This window comes from Lytechinus variegatus, chromosome 6 (assembly GCF_018143015.1).
Source record: "Lytechinus variegatus isolate NC3 chromosome 6, Lvar_3.0, whole genome shotgun sequence".
Taxonomy (NCBI): domain Eukaryota; kingdom Metazoa; phylum Echinodermata; class Echinoidea; order Temnopleuroida; family Toxopneustidae; genus Lytechinus; species Lytechinus variegatus.
In genome coordinates, this window is record NC_054745.1 from 21277361 (window position 1) to 21298833 (window position 21473).

Below are 21473 nucleotides of genomic sequence, written 5' to 3' on the forward strand. Positions count from 1 at the left end.
TTCCCTTTTTACCCAATATTGGGTAAAATTTTACTGTGTATTTTTAGAGTGTTTACTAAAGCACGAGTGACACTGGTTTTTAACAACTTTGGCGATGTTTTCCTTAAATCACCTTTTTTAATAGATGTAATACCAAAGTGCAGTAAAACATTTATAAAGTTTTAATTCTTACTCCTATAAGACTAATATTTTATTTGATTTTTAAACCCTTATTTTATAGGATTTTAAACGATTATTCAATACGATTTGTACGATTCTGGTGCAAAAGTATTACTTGGACTAAAACAATTAAGTGTGGTATTGATATACATCTGGCCTTTATTCAAAGGTGTCTCTGGAGTCAATGCTAACCATTAATGTAATGCTTATTATAATGATAGCTATAATAATAACATTAAATGAATATTTAAAAAATTATGTATTTATAACAATAATAATGTGCAATGAGTATGTTTATAATATAGGAAAAAATAAATGTTTATCACTGTCATATAGATAACAATGAAGTGAAAAGTGTTTTGAATTGTCTGTGTAAATTAGAGTGGTAAAACAGTGCTCATGTGCTGCTCTTCAAACATGCAGCATTTTGATGGTACTTAATCGTGTTAATCTGATGTTATTACCATGCCAGATTATTTTCATTCTCTATTGTCATGATTGTGATAATCTTAAAATGTTCATGTATGTGATGTAACAGCTTATTTATATCACTATATACATCGCCTAGTCATTTTTTGTAACTTTTTATTCATCTATTATTTCTTTTTGTACTCACATGACAAACATTGACATTCACTTTCGTAATTTGAGTTTTATTTTTTCCATCTGCATGGGCAATGTTGAGAAACAACTCTTTTCTGCTCTTTTGTACTATATAAATATATAAAGTATATAAATATACTGTAATAAAAAAACACAATTATATTCGCACTCAACTACTTTATACTGGCAAATGATTATTACGCCCAGGGCCCGGTTTCGTATAGGGTTGAAGAAAAATATATGTTTGGAGTTGAAAATAAATGAAGTTCTAAATCATGAAACTGAAGGAGGATAAGTAAAACTGAGACGCAAAATGAAGAGAACTTAAACCGAAGGAGTCTGGTTGTACACTGCTATATTTGCTGGGCTTCCTTGCCTCAGTAAAACTCATACAAAATTAGCATATATTTAAATTACACAAAATCAACCAATGGAAATAAAGAGAATGGAGAAGCCAACTGAAAGTGGAAAAGTCCAATTCATAAAAATAGCCAATAAGAGATAGAGGATGGAGATGAATAAGATGTTGTGATGATTACATAATAAGAATGTTGAACAAAAGAATCAGATGTGAGAATGTAATGAATGAACACATCTGAATAGGAAAGGAATGACAGGAGAAGTAGGTTGAAAGTCAAATGTTACTAAATGGATGACAACAGAAGCATGGAGAATTTAAACAAAGCTGAACTAAATACCAAAGCTTGAACTGTAAATAACTAAACTGTTAAAGGAAACCAAATGTCAAAATAACAGTCCTACATAAACATCCTTCTTTCAAAAAATTGTCCTCAATTTTTAAAAAGTAAAGAACTAAAATATGAAATATAACTGCAAAACCAGAATTTGACAAGTTGAACATCTAACATTATTTACATAAAAGTATTTAAACAGAAGTAACGTAACCATGACATAATTCAATATTTACAATAAATGTGAAGACTAGGAGAGGATAGAAAAATTTGAAGAAAAAAAATATTTTATCAGAATTTTGAACTTTTCCTTTTTGGCATCATATGTGTAACTTCAATGGAAAATGAACTTGCAAATAATTTCAATGTATATCTTATACGTGCATGCCATGAAATGAAATACAATCAATTAAGAAAGAACAAAAAAGAATTGTCTTGATTTTGGAAAAGAAAAAAATTATAATCTTGAATATATTTTTTTTCAAATTATAAAAGATTTGTTTTTGTTAAAATTATGCAGTCTTGCCAACTGGAAAAATGTATCTCCTAGACTTACAAAAAAATGAAAAACTTATATGAGAGCACTACTAGACAAATAGATAAAAACAACTTATGGCAGCTCAAAGGAATATTGAATAACATTGAAAAGTGGAGATAAAATACTACTGAACTTTACAAAAATTAAACATGACATTAAGCAAATAACATAATTACCAGAAATTATGAAAAATCAAAAATTTGAATTCATATAAAGCCATATTTTTCTGAAATTATATGACAAAGTATATTAAGTTCAATCTTTGACTTTACATTAAAAGGACATTAAAATAGGGATATAAAAAATTTAGGAATCTTAACCATTGATAAAACTTCAATAAATATACAGTGATTAAAAATTGAAATAATTTTGAGCATTAAGGTGTACAAATGAAATATTTCAAAAATTTTGTCTGTCATAATCTCCTTTAGTTTTACAATTTCATATATTGCACTTAGTTCCACATTATTTTCAGATTTAGAGATTGACAAAATTTAAATATTTAAACATCTCTAATATCAAAATATTAAAATGCATTCAGATTCAATATTGAGCTGAGAAAATTATAATTTTGATATACATGTATTGCACATTAATTGTAATCACTTGATCCATATTGACAAATCGTAAATATATTTCAATTTATGTACATTTAAGACCCCAATTTAAGACAAATAAATACCTAAAGAAAATTATCTGATTCAATTAACAAAAATATACTTTTGTAGAATTTGAATGATCTTGCTAAAAAAATGTTTCTGTATAAGCCTAACATTAAATCAAAATTAAGGCATGTGATTAATTCCAGTTAATCAAATATATGGGTTTGATGAAAAAAAAGTGAATGATTGCCTTTTTTTTAATCGAATTCATTTGTGTATAAGAAAACACTCATAAAATACTGGAATTTGTGTATCATATGCCTTTTACAGTATATCAAGAAATAGATCAGTTTGGATACATAATTTATCTAAAAATTGATAAAATGTTATTAAATTGAATTTAGAATTTGGCTATATCGTTTTTATATGAAACCGATTGAATAGAACTTATTAATACATTTGGCAAGAGTATTCCAAAGATCAAACTGATACAAAATTATTTAATCAACAAAAAATGCATATATCTAAAGTAAAGGGAATTTTATTCACAGAAATATCTTGATCAGAATTTTTTTAACGAATTTAAAATCTGTGACAAAATTTAATGAAAATTGTTAGTGTTCTCACCATCAGGGAAATAAATTGTCCAAAAGTTCCAATTAAAGTTTAAGAGTTTGAGAAAAGAATGTAGTCTGGTGGTATAATGGAGACATCAAGTTCAAGTTGTTGAATATCGGTCCTTCCTAGGGGCGAAAAGTTTTCACTGTATGCATGAAGATAAGAGGATCAGCATCATCCACTCGTGGGCTGGAGCAACTGAAGAGCAAAAGGTGGCGGCTGGCTTCGAAGATCAAAGCAGAGCGTCATCAACTCTAGATGCGTAGGCGACAGAGTAACAGGCGAGAGGCTGGAAGGTGTCATGCATCAGCGAAGATAGAGGGACAAAGCAACATGAAGACCAAAAGGCAGCATCATCCACTCGACGAAGAGAAGCAAGGCGAGAGGCTAGAAGGTATCATGAGGCAAAGGTGGGAGACTGTTGAGCCGAAAAGACTGAAGAAAAATAGGCAGCGACATCATCCACTCCATGTAGTCGGGCAATGGTTGTAGTTTAAGGCGAGAGGCTGACTCGCAGGCAGAACTTTCATCTACTCACGTTGAGAAAAAGGCGAAGGTTGGCTGGTAATCAGGCAGAACGTTCATCCACTCACGAAGAGCAATAGGCGAAGATCCGAGCTGGTACTCAGGCAAGGCTTTCATCCACTCACGTAGAGCTAAAGGCGAAGACTGGCTGGTAGTAGCATCATCCTACTAGACAAGCCACAGCATTGACGTTGAAGTTGTAGGCGAGCTGCTGGCTAGCATCAATCAGGCAAGAGGTAACGGCTGAACAGAAGTGTGAAGGGCTAAATGTTTCTCCAACAGGAACATGATGACGATAAAGTTGACGAAATATGGTTGAAAGTTTGTGGCGAACAGATAAGCGAGGCATGAGGTTCGAACACCGCTGCTACCAGTTGTAGGGTTGAAGAAAAATATATGTTTGGAGTTGAAAATAAATGAAGTTCTAAATCATGAAACTGAAGGAGGATAAGTAAAACTGAGACGCAAAATGAAGAGAACTTAAACCGAAGGAGTCTGGTTGTACACTGCTATATTTGCTGGGCTTCCTTGCCTCAGTAAAACTCATACAAAATTAGCATATATTTAAATTACACAAAATCAACCAATGGAAATAAAGAGAATGGAGAAGCCAACTGAAAGTGGAAAAGTCCAATTCATAAAAATAGCCAATAAGAGATAGAGGATGGAGATGAATAAGATGTTGTGATGATTACATAATAAGAATGTTGAACAAAAGAATCAGATGTGAGAATGTAATGAATGAACACATCTGAATAGGAAAGGAATGACAGGAGAAGTAGGTTGAAAGTCAAATGTTACTAAATGGATGACAACAGAAGCATGGAGAATTTAAACAAAGCTGAACTAAATACCAAAGCTTGAACTGTAAATAACTAAACTGTTAAAGGAAACCAAATGTCAAAATAACAGTCCTACATACTATATAAATATATAAAGTATATAAATATACTGTAATAAAAAAACACAATTATATTCGCACTCAACTACTTTATACTGGCAAATGATTATTACGCCCAGGGCCCGGTTTCGTATAGGCTTGTTTTAATATGAAAACACGCTATCAGCCACAGGTGTCAATCCTGGGGAAATAGGGGGATACCCCCCCAATATTTCAGGTAGGGGATGGTCTGTGTAATCACCCCCTCCCCCCCCCCCCCCGTAATTTGAGGTCGAACATTATCATAATTTTAGTGATGAATTAGGTGACAAGTTACATTAATGATTAGAATTATAATAATTGATAATTCTTATCATTATTACTATTATTATTATAGTTATTATTGTAATTTTAATCATAATCATATCAATGATAATTAAGATGATTATCCTAATAATGTTAGCGATGGTTGCACTTATTTACGCATAATGACCATTGATCTTCTTTTGCTCATAATTTCTTACGTTTATTGCTGTTGAAACAATTTAATTCGGAAACGGTTGAAAACAGATGCATGGAGAAAGAAAAAAGAAATCCAGGATGAAATAGAACTTAAAATATTCATGAACGTGTTTATGATTATGTTAATACTTGACATAATGTTTTTGAAATTTAATTCTTTCCGCAACCAATCCCATGTGCTACGTACTTGTGCCTCCTTTATTTTACCATCATTGAAATATCATTTCATTTTTGGTATATAGTTTTCTTTTTTCTAGTTAAATAAGAGAAGAAAATACAAGTGAAAAGAGAATTGAAGTCTAAAAGAGTATATAAAAGAGAAATAATCAAGAAAACCGATAAGAGTCCTCAAAATAGTCAATTTCAGGTCAATTTTTCAAAGATTTCAGCCGCACTCGCATTACTGGTATATCCTCCTATATGGAAGTAAAACTAACATTGCATAAGTGAAGAAATAATAAGAAATGAGAATTGGCGTTTCAATAGTGCATAAAAGGGATATAACAATGAAAAGAGATAATAGACTCCTGAAAATAAGTCATTTTCAGGTCATTTTTAAATTTAGAATTTAGCTCGCGTTTCATGCTCGCATTCATGGATTCAGTTTTTTTTCTTAAGTCTTGTAGAAATAAATTTATTCATTACACTATCTTCGGTCTTATAAGAACTTTACCGACCCCCTCCCCTCCTTCAGACTTACTAGTGAAGAAAAAAAAGAACAATAGTTTTGTCAGTCACCCCCCCCCCCCCATTAATAATAATAATAATATATGGGGTCTTTATACTGCGCACATATCCACAAAGACCTTGTTAGGTGCTCAAGGCGCTCCTATATTACCCGGCTAAGCTAGGCACACAGCTTCTTAAAGGACAAGTCCAACCCAACAAAAACTTGACTTGAATAAAAAGAGACAAATTCAACAGGCATAACATGAAAATTTCATCAAAATCGGATGTAAAATAAGAAAGTTATGGCATTTTAAAGTTTCGCTTATTTTCAACAAAATAGTTATATGAACGAGCCAGTTACATCCAAATGAGAGAGTTGATGACATCACTCACTCACTATTTCTTTTGTATTTTATTATATGCAGGCGCGGATCCAGGAGGGGCCGAGCCGGCCCCGGCCCCCCCTATTTTTTGACAACCTAAAGAAAAATGTGTACTTATTAACTTGATAGAAACTATGAAAAATATAAAGGAGAGTAAGAAAGAGGTATCATACCCATGATGTGTAATTTACAGCCTCGTAACGGCCGGCCCGACCCCAAAAGGAAACAAGAAAAAGTTGAGGGGAAGAATTGGAAAATAGACTTTACATAATAAAATTTCGCTCGCGCTTCGCGCTCGCATTGCCTGTGTAATGAATCCCATTCAAGAGGATTAAATGGCACGTACATATTCAATTCTTAAAATCAATTTGCACAAAATATTTTAGCTCGCACATCAAGCTTTCATTATTTTGTTTGATTCAAACAAATTGTTTATATCAAAATTTTCAGCTCGCGCTGCGCGCTCGCATTGTTTGATTTGTGAGTTACCTATCCTCTTTGGAAATTCTTCCAAAAATTTGTCAAAATGCTCCTTTATCATGTCAGTATATCAAAGAATTAAGCTCGTGCTTCGCGCTCGCATTTAATTGTTTGAGAAACACAGCTTTTCCTTTAATTAAATAAAAACGACTGTCCAGTTTTCAGGTCGGAATATCAAAAATATTGAGCTTGCGCTTCGCACTCTCATTATTTAATTGGTGATAGTTGTATCCTCTTCATTAATCACTAAAAAATAGACCTAATTGAGTCCCTTTTCACGTTACTATAATAAAAATTTAGGCTCGCGCTTCGCGCTCGCATTGTTTAGTCGGATACTTATCTTTTTTCATGATTATAAAATCTCCTCAGAATCTTCAGGTCTAAGGACATAAAATATTTAAAAAAATTAGCTCGTGCTTCGCGCTCGCATAATATATTAAGACCACATGAGATACCTTATCTTGTTTATAACAATAAAAACTAACATATACTTAAAACTTAAGTCTTTAGTTAGGACTACCCTCTGAAAAACCAACAAAAAAAATCAGATTATAACGGCCAATCGAAAAAAAAAATTGATGAAAATATTTTTCGGCCCCCCCTATTGGCGAAAGCTGGATCCGCCCCTGATATGAAATATTGTTATTTTCTCGTCATTGTCATGTGAAATGAAGTTTCATTCCTCCCTGAACACGTGGAATTCCATTATTTTAACATCTTGTGCTTCAGGCAAGGAGGTCCAAATCGTCAAATTGAAATATTGTATAATTCAAACAATAAAAAACAAAAGAAATAGTGAGTGAGTGACATCATCAACTCTCTCATTTGGATAAGAATTTCCAAAGAGCATAGATTTCTCACAAATCAAACAATGCGAGCGCGCAGCGCGAGCTGAACATTTTGATACACATTAACAATTTGTGTAAATCAAACAAAATAATGAAAGCTTGATGTGCGAGCTAAAATATTGTGTGCAAATTGATATCAGAACTGAATATATTGGTTATATATTAGTGTCATTTAACTCTCTTGAATGGGATTCATTACACAGGCAATGCGAGCAGTGGCGTAGCTAGGATTTTTTTCCCGGGGGGGCACTGGGGGGTCCTTGCTTTTTCAGGGGGGGCACCGGGAATTTTTCCGGTGTGTGTGTGTATGTGTCCACAAGGGCGGATCCGACTTTCGCCAATAGGGGACGGGGCCCAAAATTATCTTCACCTATATCAGTCACTTCTTAGTTTTATTCTTATAAAACAACATAAACATAAAATAGACTCATAAGCCTTATAAAAAGTGCGAGCGCGAAGCGCGAGCGATTTTTTTTTTTTACTTTAATGTATTTTTTTCTGAAAATTTAATTTTCTGGGCAGTGTTATGTGTGATCATGAACAAGATTTGTATGTACCCCCAAGCGCGAACAGAATTTTGTATCAACTGTTCTAGCATTATCAAAAAGGGACCTGTTAAGGACTGCTTACAGTTACCCACGAAGACGGTATAGAATAATGCGAGCGCGAAGCGCGAGCAAATTTTTATTTTACATTCCGACCTAAAAAATGGTCATTCTAAGCACTTTTTGTATTAATTAATGGGATAGGTATGCAACTATACAATTGATGCGAGCGCGAAGCACGAGAGGAAGAAAATTGAGATTTTAGACCTAAAAGCGGGACACTCTATTCATATTTTAAATGTCATAAATAGGATATAGTCAATTGGGTATCATTAATAATGCGATCATGAAGCGTGAGCAGAAAATTATTGATATTCTGATGTGAAACTGGATAATTTAAGTACATTTTAAATAAAGAACATGCATGCTATTGCGCACGTTTTATATTTAGACCTAAAATCTGGGCATTCTGAATACATTTGTTTAATGGAACATTATGGAATACACGTAGACAAAATGAACTTGGCAAATCAAACAATGTGACCACGCAGCGTGAGCTTAAAATGCTGATATGTAGACCATAAAACGGACATTTTACAGAGCACTTAAATTTGTAAATGAAAAAAAAATAATGAAAGCTCGATGTCTGAGCTAAAATATGTTTTGCATATTGACTTCAAAACTTGCTCCACATCAGTTTATTGAGCAAGATATGAATCCCATCGAACAGGCAAAAATTTTATATAGTAAAACATGAAAAGATTTTTTTTTTTAATTGCAAGTCTTCCCCTCACATTATTTCATTCACTCGTCTTCCTCCACTCATTTTCCTCTTCTCTTTTCTTCTTCTTTTCCTTTTTTCTTTCTTCTTTCTCCCTCTTTTCTTTTCTTTTTTTTTGCTCTGCCAATTTTTTCTGGGGGGGCACACCAAATCTCAGGGGGCACGTGCCCCCCCAGGCCCCCCCGTAGCTACGCCACTGAATGCGAGCGCAAAGCGCGAGCGAAAAATTGATATAAAGTCTATTTTCCAATTCTTTCCCTCACCTTTTTTGGGGTATCCTTTCGGGGTCGGGCTGTAAATTACCCATCATGGGTAAAATACCTCTTTCTTTCTGTTTTTCATAGTTTCTATCAATCTAATGAGTACACTTTTTCTGCAGGTTGTCAAAAAATAGGGGGGCGGCTCGGCCCCCTCCTGATGGATCCGCGCCTGATTCAGATGATGATGATGAATGATGATGATGATGTGATAAATAATGATGATGACGATGATGATGATGATAATAAATATTTATAATATAGTAATAATTGTAAAAAATAATAATGATGAAAATTATACAAATCAAAAATAGATGAGTTAAATGATTACATAAGAAACTAATATGACTAAAGATTTTTTTATAAATTAACAAATTTAAGAAAAAATGAATTAATAAATCAATCAATATATAAACAAACTTAAATAAGTAAACAAATAATCAATTAATTAATTAATCAACCAATAAATAAATAAGTAAATTATTATAGCAAATTTAAAATATTAGAAGAAAATATACTATTAGTCTATTACCGCGTCGGACTGGATGCGGGACCTATTGACTGGACAGGCTGGTTGTGTCATTACGTTTTACAGTGCTTCTCGAATCTCGATATCAATCACGGTCTGGAAAGGAAGACTAGATCTATGGCTGTGCCGGATTAACAATTTTTTTTCATTCCAATTATTATTTTTTCACTCGTCTAATTCGTTTCATTGAGACAGGCAAGTGAGTGTAGTCGATGACTTGTAACTGTAAGTAAGTGAGGAATGATTCTGATTACATCCTTTCCTATGAAAATGCCATAAAAAATAGAGATCTACTGTGCTACTTGGTTGGGATTGTGTTCGAGCAGTTATCTTCGGTCCCATACGTTTCATTTCATGTTCTGTCACGTCATCAAGATTACCAAGTTCTTTAAATTTTACTTTTAGGGCCTGGGCAGACAGTTGGCAGCCGTCTGTTTCGAGGAGTTTTTTAACATTTTTTTTTTATTTCTCCTCGTACACAGACGGCTCGCTATCGTGCAGCCACCATTAGGGGACTTGCATTTGCAATGCAAAATCCTCCCGTCGGGTCTCTTCAAGTTCAATTTAGAATAAAAATTTTGGAAATTAACGCGACCAAAATGCAAATTTATATTCCCTCTTGGCATTAATTGCCAAAAAACGGAGAAAAATGAAGTTGAAAGGAACAAAAACAGTGACTTACCTCGGCTGTCGCGCAAATTCACTTCCCCGTTTTATCCAATCTTAAGAAGTAGATAAACATATGGCAATTGAGTCCCCTGTACAGATCGCGCTAGAACTTCGGTCTCTGTATTTGGTGAGTGAAGCCAACGGAGTTCAGCTGAACAACCAACAAAACAGAGACTGAAGGTGAAGCTTTTGGTCTAGGATTACCCGTGTTGAACCTAGACCTAAATCACCAATTTTAGTTTTTGTTTTTCGCCCAAAGTTATGTAGATCTAGGCCTACATGGGTAAGTTTTATGTTTAGATCTACCCCCATTTAATTATTTATATTTTTCTTACTTTTCATTAAGTAAATAGTAGTAAAATTGAAAGAAGTTAAGAGCAAGAGCGTTCACTTACCCCGTCTGTTTACGTCGCCATTTTGCTGTCTCTTGTTATCAAACTAGATACACACGCATGCAGAGCTGCAACCGAGATTTTAAAAATACTTGCATTTGCCGATTAATATCACGATTCGTAAAATATATGTTTCGGTTGATAAATATAAAGTAATTTATATATTTATTGATCAAAACAAATATTTTGCAATTCCTGATATCTATCGGCAGATGCAAGTATTTTTTAAATCCAAGTTGGCAGCTGTACAGTCTACACACAGTATAGAGCTACCAACCTGGATTTAAAAAATACTTGCATTTGCCGATAGATATCAGGAATCGCAAAATATTTGTTTTAATCAATAAATATCATATAAATTACTTAATGATATTTATTAACAGAAACAAATATTTTACGAATCGTGATATTAATTGGCAAATGCAAGTATTTCTAAAATATAGGTTGCAGCTCTGCACGCGTGTGTATCTAGTTATCGATAACAAAGGACATCAAAATGGCGATGTAAACAGACGAGGTTTAAAAGTGAACGCTCTTGCTCTTAACTTCTTTCAATTTCACTACTATTTATTTAAAGGGGAAGTTCACCCCGAAGAAAACTTTGTTGTAAAAATAGTAGAAAAAATAGTAAAAATATTGGTGAAGGTTTAAGGAAAATTCATTAAAGAGTAAGAAAGTTATTAGAGTTCAAAATTTTGGATTTGTGACGTCATAAACGAGCAGCTGCCCCGTGTGTTATGTAATATAAAATGCATGAATTTCAAATTTTGTATGGTTCCTGATGACTTAATTTTGTTTTCTTTTCATGATCGGGTGTGAAATGATTTGTCTATTGATATACAAAAGTTAAAGTGAAAACCATTTTCAATTTCTGAGAAAATGACATTTCATAGATTTTTTACCATTTGCTATGTACGAATGCTGCTCGCATGTGACGTCACAAATCAAATAATTGAAATTCTAATAACTTTTTAATTATTTGATGAATTTTTCTCAAACCTTCGGCAATATTTTTTATTATTTTTTCTGCTATTTTTGCAATAAACTTTTTGTCAGGGTGAACTTCCCCTTTTATGAAAAGTAAGAAAAATGTAATTAAATGGGGGTAAACATAAAACTTGCCCATGTACATAACTTTGGGCGAAAAACAAAAAATAAAATTGATGATTTAGGTCTAGGTTCAACACAACACGCTTAGAAACAGAATATAAATGTAAATACATATGATGAAAACCCTCAAAACAGAAAGAAATTTTACTAAGTCTATAAATTGAGATCCAGCATTTATCTGGATATCTGAAACAGTACTTCCATCAGTTGCATGTGTGCTGTTATCTATTGGAACGGACTTGACCCTGTTCAAAGCACATTGGAATAAAATTCAGAGGTCGATTATTTAAAATGAAATAAAAATGTGTTCTCGTCCTGTCCAGGTGGCCAAAAAATGACCAATTTTAACTGACCAGTTTGGATATCCTGGAGCGGCATTGCTGATGACATGACAAAACCAACCTGAATCCAGAGATTTACTGAGAATCTTCGGTGACATGGAATCTCCTGAAAAGCTGAAAAAAAGGATGGATCCTCTGGAAAGTGCAAAAGGAAATGATGTCATAATTAAGAATGAACCTCCTGAATTTGAACCAGCTACTGTCGCCTTCGATGACCAAACCAGGGAAGCAGAAAATCAAGGGGGACCTTCGGGAAGTGGCAGTTCGAATTTGTCACAGCATATTGCATTTTCTTCTGCGTGTTTCTTGGATAGACCCCCAGTGTTAAGAGAAGATTCTGATGTCTCTGGTCTGCACCGCAGTACAATTGATGGAGGATCACCACTTACAGGGTATCAAGTGCCTGGTGTCCCTCAAGGCGCACTCCTTGGTACTACATTACCTGTTGGTCATTCTGTTGGATTTAGGGATCCAGAATACCATTCACCTTCCAATGGGTTCATGTGCCAAGAGCGGACAGAGGAGCCACAAAATACAACCCAGAGTTATCTTTCAAATCTTTTAAGACATGGCATTAGTTCTTCAAGCTTCGTACAAGATAATGCCTTGTCATCAGAAATTTCAAAGCAGAATGTAGCCATATTAAGGAAAGGCAGTGAAATGTTTCAGGAACATAGCAGGAAGATTGATTTGAAAGAAAGTATACCAGTAAGTAGTGATAGTCGTGATGAGAGGACGGAAGACGTGGTGCCTATGGACTTAACTGTGGCATCACATGGGGTTCTTCAAGGTGCACTATTAGGTCCTTCATCAACTTATTTTTTATCAGATAAGATTAAAGGTGAGCCTGAAGAACATAGTAAAGCTTCCTCAGCATTGGATTGTCAGGATAGTCATCTCCAGGTTTTTTCCAAAAATATTTATTGTTCTTCGAGCACATTACAAAGTTACGCATTTTCTGCCCAAAACTGCCAAATAATAAATTGTTCTTCAAAAATATCACAAAATAATACAGTTTCTGTAGGAGGTTCCCTGCCAACCAGTGAAATAAAAGAATATCAAAACTCAGAGGCAGAATGTATGACTAGTGCTAATAATGGTGAGAATACTATGAGCAATGAATTACCTGGTGTCCCTCAAGGTGCTTTACTATGTACTACCTTTTCTTCAAATGAATTAAGAGCAAATCATGCTATGACTTCATTAGAAAAGACTTTGGAACTTGTAAGGAAGAGAAAGAATGGGCTGAGTAACTCGGAAGCTACAAGCAGTAAGAATATGAAGAGGAAAAGAAAACCAATAAAACCTACAAAGTCTATAGAATACTGTAAAGAAACAGAAAGATTGATAAAGGAAAATCTTTCGTCAAGAGCATTGACAGCTTCGGGTGAAACTGATCAGATTATGTTGATGGAAGATGGTTCCTCTACTCTTGACGATGAACAGTTCTCAACTTTCTTCACTCAACACCAGCATTCTCTACTGAATTTCAAGCAATACGAATGTCTCAAGTGTGGCCAAGACTTTGCCTCAAGGAAAGCAATGAACGTCCACATCCGAACCTACTGCAAAGAAACGCCATTCTGGTGCACAGAGTGCAATCAAAGCTTCACAGACAACCACTCGTATATGATGCACATGCAGATTCATAGGCCCTACGAATGCGACGACTGCGGTGGAAAATGTGCCGATAGTACTACATTGCATAAACATAAGTTATTCCACTTGGACTCAAAGAACTTCCAATGTTCCTTGTGTCCGAAGGTATTCAAGCAGCGGGCTGGGTTGGCTTGCCATAGGATCAATGCTCATCCGGAAATGGCATCTGACATCAAGCCATTCTGGTGTGCAGAATGCAACAAGGGCTTCACCCAGAATCACTCGTACAAGGCTCACATGCGGATCCACTCCGGAGAGCGTCCATACCTATGCAAGGAATGCGGTGCAGCCTTTGCAGATAACAAAACCCTGCAGAACCACAAGGCCTTGCACTCCGACGAGAGGACCTTCAAATGTACGCTTTGCCCGAAGATGTTCAGGCAGAGAGCTGGATTGGCTTGTCACATGAAGACCCACACTGACGAGAAGCCATTTGTGTGCGAGCTCTGCGGGCAACGCGTCAAGACTAAGTCCACCTTGAAGAACCACCTAAGGATACATTCTGAAGAGAAACCTTACAAATGTCCTCTCTGCCCTCAAGCCTTTAAGCAGAGGGCGGGTCTTGCGTGCCACAGTAAGGTTCATGAAAAGGGTAACCCTGTTTGATATCTTTCTTTCTCTTTAAAAAGCAGTAGGGGTGGTCTTGCTTGCCTCAGTAAGGTGCAAGAAAAGGGTAACCCAGTTTAATTATCTTTTAAAAGCAGAGGGTGGGTCTTGCCTGAAACATGAAAAGGATAACCCAGTTTGATCTTTTTCAAAAAAGCAGGGGGGTCAGGTCTTGCCAGTTTACTTTCATTTGGTCCAATGCAAATTCGTCCAATTGCCAGCTCGTCTACTATCATTTGGTCTACCATTAGTTCTTCCACCATCCACATGGTCTATTTGCCAGTTTGTCCACTCACTATTTCGTCTAATAATCAGTTGGTCCGATAGCCATTTAGTCCATATACCATTATACCAGTGTTATTGGGCAAAATTAATGAAAAAATAAAACAAATATTAGACCAACTGGTTTCGAGACGAAATGGTCATAGAAAAACTGGTGGGTTAAATGATGTGATGATTGGACCATATGGTTATTGGAGCAAGAACAAGTCTCTCTTTTAAAAAAAAGCAGTGGGCAGGTCTCCCATGCCTGGATGGCAAAGTAATGTGCAGGAAAAGGGTAACACTTGAAGCATTTCACAAAGATTTAAGTATGACTTCAGTTGAACTAAAATGCCGACGTATACATGATTTGCAACACGCGATCTTATTGATAGATACGCATTTGTGTGCATCCTCATGGCACGATCTGACCAATGCAGTCAAGCCTTTCATACCGCACACAAATCAGTATTTAAGTGTGACTTAGTTATACTTAAATTTTTGTTAAACACCCCCCAGGTTTGCTTATTTTGTAAAGCCTGGCTAAGGCTTTGATTCATATTGTGAAAAATACGCAGTATCATCTGACAAACGTATCTTGCAGAACTGTAGGAGCTGTTCAGTCTTTATTATACCCCCACCAAACAAAGTTTGAAGGGGTATAGGCCTATAGGAATCAGCAAACGGTCGGTCAGTCCGTTGCAAAGCTTACGCATCTTCTACTTCCTCAGTTTTTAACCAATTCTCATGAAACTTGGAACACAAATTGGTGTTGGGGCGAAGATGTGCAAGACACATTTTTCGCATGTGTCGGAAATTGTGTTGCCATGGTAACGGTATGTTTTGTCCAAAATAATATAAGAAATCTCGCAGTTCAAACTCTTTCTTAGTTTTTAACCAATTCTCATGAAATGTGACACACACTGATTATTTGTGTGTGTCAGAAATCATGTTGCCATGGTAATGACATATAATATGGCAAAAATTTGATGAAAAACTTGCAGTTTGCTTTTAATTACTTCATCAATTATCAACCACTTATTGTGAAATTTGACTCACACATTGGTTTTGAGGTAAAGATGACACATAATTTTGTGTGTGTCAGAAATCGTGTTGCCATGGTAACAACATATTATATACCCCAAATTAGTTAAAATCTTTCAGTTTGAAGTACTTGCTCAGTTTTCAACCAATTCAAATAAAATTTGGCTCACACATTGGTCTTGAGGTAAAGATGTGTAGGACATATTTTTGCATGTGTTGGAAATTGTGTTGCCATGGTAACAAATTGTTACATGTATTATATGTAAAAAAAATTAGGCAAAAATGTTGCAGTTCAAACTACTTCATCGGTTTTTAACCAATTCTCTTGATATTTTGCTCACACATACATGTAGGTCTTGGGGCACAGATGGGCAAGACATATTTTTTCCCGTGTGTTGAAAACTGTTTCCATGGTAATGGTGTAAGATGAGGGTATTAAACACCTTCAGTGATAAATCTAGTTTAACTGGTGACTCTTGTGTGATAAACTAAATATTCAAATCTGAGATATCTAGCAAGCTCATTCAGTTTTTCCTTGTCATTAAACTTGGCTCTTTGAACTATTTTCTTTTCAATTTAGTTCAGATGGTACCTACACAAGATACAGGGAAGTTAGATTACTGGTATTACAGTGAGTGGCTGATTTCCATGATATGAAGGTCAAGTCCACTGCAATTTAGAATTGTTTTGGATATCTAGAACTATATTGGTTTAATCAAGCTTGTGTTTAGCACTAACCATTTCATCAAAAGCAAAGATGAATAAGAATTACATATATGTATAATTTGCTAATTGCTAAATATATTTTTGACAATATGTACTGTAACAGTTATATATTTAATATCCAATCATGCATTTCAATATCATGAATATTAATTCTTGTCAACAAAAATGAAGACATTTTGTAAAATGTTTATCTCTGTTGATGCTTATAGTTCCGAGCTGCCAAGTAGTACTAATTTTCAGTATTTAGTACTGAAAAATGAGAAGAATACTGATGGTTTCATGCAAAATACTGATTTTTCAACTCTCAGTTGTATGTGTTGTCCTATGGTATTTCTTTGAAAATACTGATTTCCTCGCCAAAATACTGATTTTCCACCCTTAAAAATACTGAAATGTTCTTGTTGAGGTTGGCAGCTCTGGTGATCATGTACCTCGGTGAACATTCTATAACAGCAAGGACTAGTTGGAGTTGGGGCAAGCCCACTAGTCAATAGGATTGCTAGGAAAGTAGGCCTATTCATTAATGTGTATTAAAGTTTACATGAATTCAACTTCAGGCTCCCATTTTCATAATAATTCTTATAATAAAAAATGCACATATTCTATAAAAAGTCTATCAGCCAATCAGATTGACTGAAAACAGTAGCTTTAAACTGTTGATGAGCTACATGTAAAGGTGATGTCATCAGAGCTACCAAGTCTCACGCATTATGTGTGAGACTCGAGCATTTTGGACTCTTGTTCATCCCCTCAAATTTCTGTCTCACGCAACTATCACAGCCAGAGCCTATCCCCATGTACACAATATCTGTGATCTCACTCAGATTCACAGAAAATCTCACGCATAGCTGGTCTTTGAACTTGGCATCTCTGTGTTATACTGCCTACCCCTCCTTTTCATTTAGCTTCCTTCTCTATCGCCTTTTCTTCCTATTTGTATTCCTTTCACCTCTCTTTTTTCTCACTTTTTTTATCTTTTTTTTATATTTGTTTTCAGTGACAAAATGAAAGAGGGCCCAAGGGGTTTATCATGAGGGGGTTGAAGATAAATACCAGTTGTGGTAATGATCTAAAAATTAATTTGAACAGAATCCAATTAAATTTGTATTCTTTTCACCTCTCTTTTTTTTCACTTTTTTTATCTTTTTTTTTTATTTGTTTTTTCAGTGACAAAATGAAAGAGGCCCAAGGGGATTGTCATGAGGGGTTTGAAGATAAATACCAGTTGTGGTAACGATCTAAAAATTAATTTGAACAGAATCCAATTAAGTTACCACCAAGTTATTTGTATCCATGTATAAATAAAAAATATGGGACAATTGACTCTGATAGAAAATGTGTAATTGCTGAGAAATTGGCAATATAAGCACAGGATTCCATCAAATGTCAGGTATTTTTCCAAGGATTTTTAATACACTGTCCCACATATGCTTTTCTGTGTTAGTGATCATCATAATTATCGGTTTTCAGCTAAGGTTTTTATGATTTCACAAAGATAAGTTTACATTAATGTATCAGGTGTAGATCAGTGATGATATATAATTGTAACCGTTAACCTTGATTTAAAAGTCTTTGTCATGAAATTATTGTTAACTTCAACTACTTTCTTTCACCTTTAAAGACATAAGAACCATTATTCATCTCTGCCATGACACAAGGTTCATTATTAATGTTCATTAGGGTATTTGATCTGTTGTAACCAAAATTGGGGCTATTCGAAATGATAACAGAGTGGGTATGCAAATCCTATATGAATGACACTAATCAGTGGAAGATTGAGGGGGGGGCACATCCGCCCCGTGCCCGTCCCCCTTTTGAGAGCCAAAAATGCTTTTAATAAGTATGCCGTTTTTACGCAAATGTGCCCCCCCCCCCCTTGAAAGTCACAGCATATATTTTTAATGGGAAAAAGCCAGTTTGTAGTTTCTTTCTGCGCATGATCAGAGGAAGGTCATTTGTACAAAAATGACATGGTGGTTTAAAATCTAATGAGATAAGCACCAACTTTGATGTCTTGATTATTCATATTCTTTTGAATTGTGTTTTTCCTTTACATCCAAAAACAACAACAATGTGTGACTGGTATTTCACAGTTTGCCAAGTACATTGTGCAACATGCTATGATATGCATTCAAAGTAGGAATGCAACAAATACCTTTATAAACTGTTCATTGGTGTGCTATTCTAGTCACCTGGTCTATTCAATTTTTTCATACCTCCATGTAAGGCATGCTTATGTAATATCTTGCTTTGAAATCAGCCTATCATAATGAAAGAAATGAAAGGTCATTTGACCAAAATTGCCCATGAAGTAACTAAGAACTGGTCTATATCAGTTTTTTTTTCCTTTTCTTCAGGATGATGTGCCCCCCCCCCCTTGGGAAATCCTGTATCTAGCTTTTTATTATTTTACCCATGTTTGTATATTTTTCTAAAGAAAATCTTTTTTTCTATTTTTAAAATAGCATGATTTTTTCTCTAATAAGCAATATGCTAGAGTGTTATTAGAACTACAGATCTTTTGAATTAATATTATCATCAATATGATATCATTATCGCGGTGTTTTTTGTTTCTTTTCTTTCTATTAATATGACCATTATTTTTCTTTATAAATATTATTGTTAAATTGTTATTGCTATTGTTATGTTATAATGGACTATTGATATTATTTTACTGGCCTGTACTGTTGGTTTTTTTAATATTAGTATTATTGTTATTATCATTATCATCATCATTGTTCTGATTGATAATTGTGTTATTATTTTTATTATCATCATCATTATCACTCTTATCTAAAAAAGTAACTCAAAAGAAAGAATGCCAAAAAGACCTACCCCTTATAGTGATGTTACTCTAGACCTGCACACTGTTTTTAAATGTTAAGCATCTCAGATATGATTCTTGCCCGTAATTTCTTGCATGTAATTTCCAGTATTCATTTGTTGCCTATCAGCTTCTGTATTCTTATTATTTGAGTGGTTATATTCAAGTCTACAGCCCACATTCTGAACTCAGGAGTTTGATTTAAAACTGTGGTCTAAAGTTTGTAGTTTAAGTATGGATAGCCAATACGTTCAATCTGTCAGCTCATTTTACACTCAAATCATTCATTACTGAAATACTGTAGTTCTCTTCAAATCATTAAATCATTGGAAAATAGCCAAGTTAGGAAACATATAATGTATGTATGTAATTTTGACATTTTGGCTTTCCATAATTTCAACACTGCTTGACTATCAAGGCCATAGTTTAACTTAAACCTAGGCCAGAATGCTGGCCAATAAGTTTGAAAGTGTGGATATAGGCCTCGATATTACATCAACTTTGTGTAAACAAAATAATGTTTATACTGTTGTATTGAATATTTTTTTTTTAGAATTTGAATATATCCATCTGAATGATAATTCAACAACCCCCAATTCATTTGGCTTTTGCCCTAACAGAAACAAAGTATTTGGTATGTTATAAATGTGATATAGGCCTACATATATAGTTATTATGTATTATACCAAATGCATAAGTTATGCAAAATAAACCAAAGTGTTTAAAACCTGATGTATGTCCCAAATGTTTTTTTTTGGGGGGGGGGGGGTGAAGGAGCCAGGAGAGGAGGTGATATTTACATCAAGTAAAATTATTATATGCACAGTAAAAAAATATACAACGTTGTTTACTATATGAACCTTACAGTAATTGTTTAAACAGTTAACAACTGTTTAGATCTTAAGCAACAAAGTTTAGTTTTCAATATCTAATTGTCAATAAATTAAACATTGTTTAAACGGTTAAACAAATACTGTAAGGTTCATATAGTGAACAGCGTTGTATAAAATCTTAAACAGCGTTTTTACTGTGTGGGAACCAAAATAAAGATTGTCAGAAGCAAAAGCAAGAATAAATTGAAGTCACAGGGAGGGGGAGAGGGGTGGGGGGGGGGGGTCGTGGTAAAGATCAGGAGAGGAGGTGTGCAAAGACTAGAGATGTAACGAAAAATTTGATTTTTTTTTTAAGAGACAGAGATGCCAAGTTCAAAGACCAGCTATGCGTGAGATTTTCTGTGAATCTGAGTGAGATTACAGACATTGTGTACAATGTCTATGGGGATGGGCTGTGATAGTTGCGTGAGACAGAGATTTGAGGGAATGAACAAGAGTCCAAAATGCTTGAGTCTCACGCATAATGCTTGAGACTTGGTAGCTCTGAAGAGAAGAAATAGAAACAGCTTTGGCAAGCAGAGCCAGCAAGACTTTGGTATAGGTAACTATACATGTATGTAGGTATAGGTATTTCCGAATCACAACATAAAAAAACAATACAAGGTAGGCCTAAATGTATCTATGTACATGATAAAAATGAAAGGTAAAGTGAAATGACTGGATAATCCCACTCAGCTTTGTTAATATAACAACGCTGTTCTTCCCTGGGGTCCAGAGCATACATAACAAAAGATATGTACATGACAAAAAAAGCATGATTTCAAATCCAATTAAGCAAGATGTTTGACATAAACACAGAGAACAAAAAATAATGGGAAAATGGTACATGTATACATTGGATAGGTGACCAATATTAAGCAAAGAGTTGTTTTCTTTTTGTGATTAGGGTGTCTATTTTGTGTGTGTGTTTTGTTTGCTTGTTGTGGCGTACTTTTTTGTCGTTTTGTTCTCAATTTAATAAAACAGGTACTTGATTTACGTGACCAAACTATAAACTTCTCACTTCTTGATATTGATTACATGTATGCTTTTTTCATCATCCACTTCTTTTGTTTTCTTTTTTTTACTGCTTGAAAAATCATAGCCCAATTAAGAGAGCAATTCAGTAGCTGCCCCGCCCCTTCCGGCCCCGTTTTGCGCGCCCCTGGAAATTTGTTCATGGTAATTACAGTTGTCCTCAAAATTATTCATACCCCTTGTGGAAAAACATTTACTTGTAAAAGCTATTATGATGTAACTTTCTTTGTATCTTTTGTCTGCTTGTTGCTATGCATGATTTGACATATGAGCTGGCAAGTCTTCATTAGCATAATAATA

At 34.6% G+C, this 21473-nt stretch overlaps 1 protein-coding gene across 1 annotated transcript; it reads left to right on the forward strand.

Annotated features, from left to right (window-relative positions):
• The first annotated feature begins 9725 nt into the window (after nucleotides 1-9725).
• Nucleotides 9726-14772, forward strand: LOC121417184 (zinc finger protein 37-like). The gene is made up of 2 exons (XM_041610787.1): nucleotides 9726-9830; nucleotides 12126-14772. The coding sequence occupies exon 2, from the start codon at nucleotides 12240-12242 to the stop codon at nucleotides 14406-14408; it is 2169 nt and encodes a 722-aa protein (XP_041466721.1). The 5' UTR covers nucleotides 9726-9830; nucleotides 12126-12239; the 3' UTR covers nucleotides 14409-14772.
• Nucleotides 14773-21473: the final 6701 nt, after the last annotated feature.

Excerpts from the sequence above, each read along its gene's own strand:
- LOC121417184 (XM_041610787.1), top strand. The coding sequence starts at position 12,240 with ATGGAATCTCCTGAAAAGCTGAAAAAAAGGATGGATCCTCTGGAAAGT.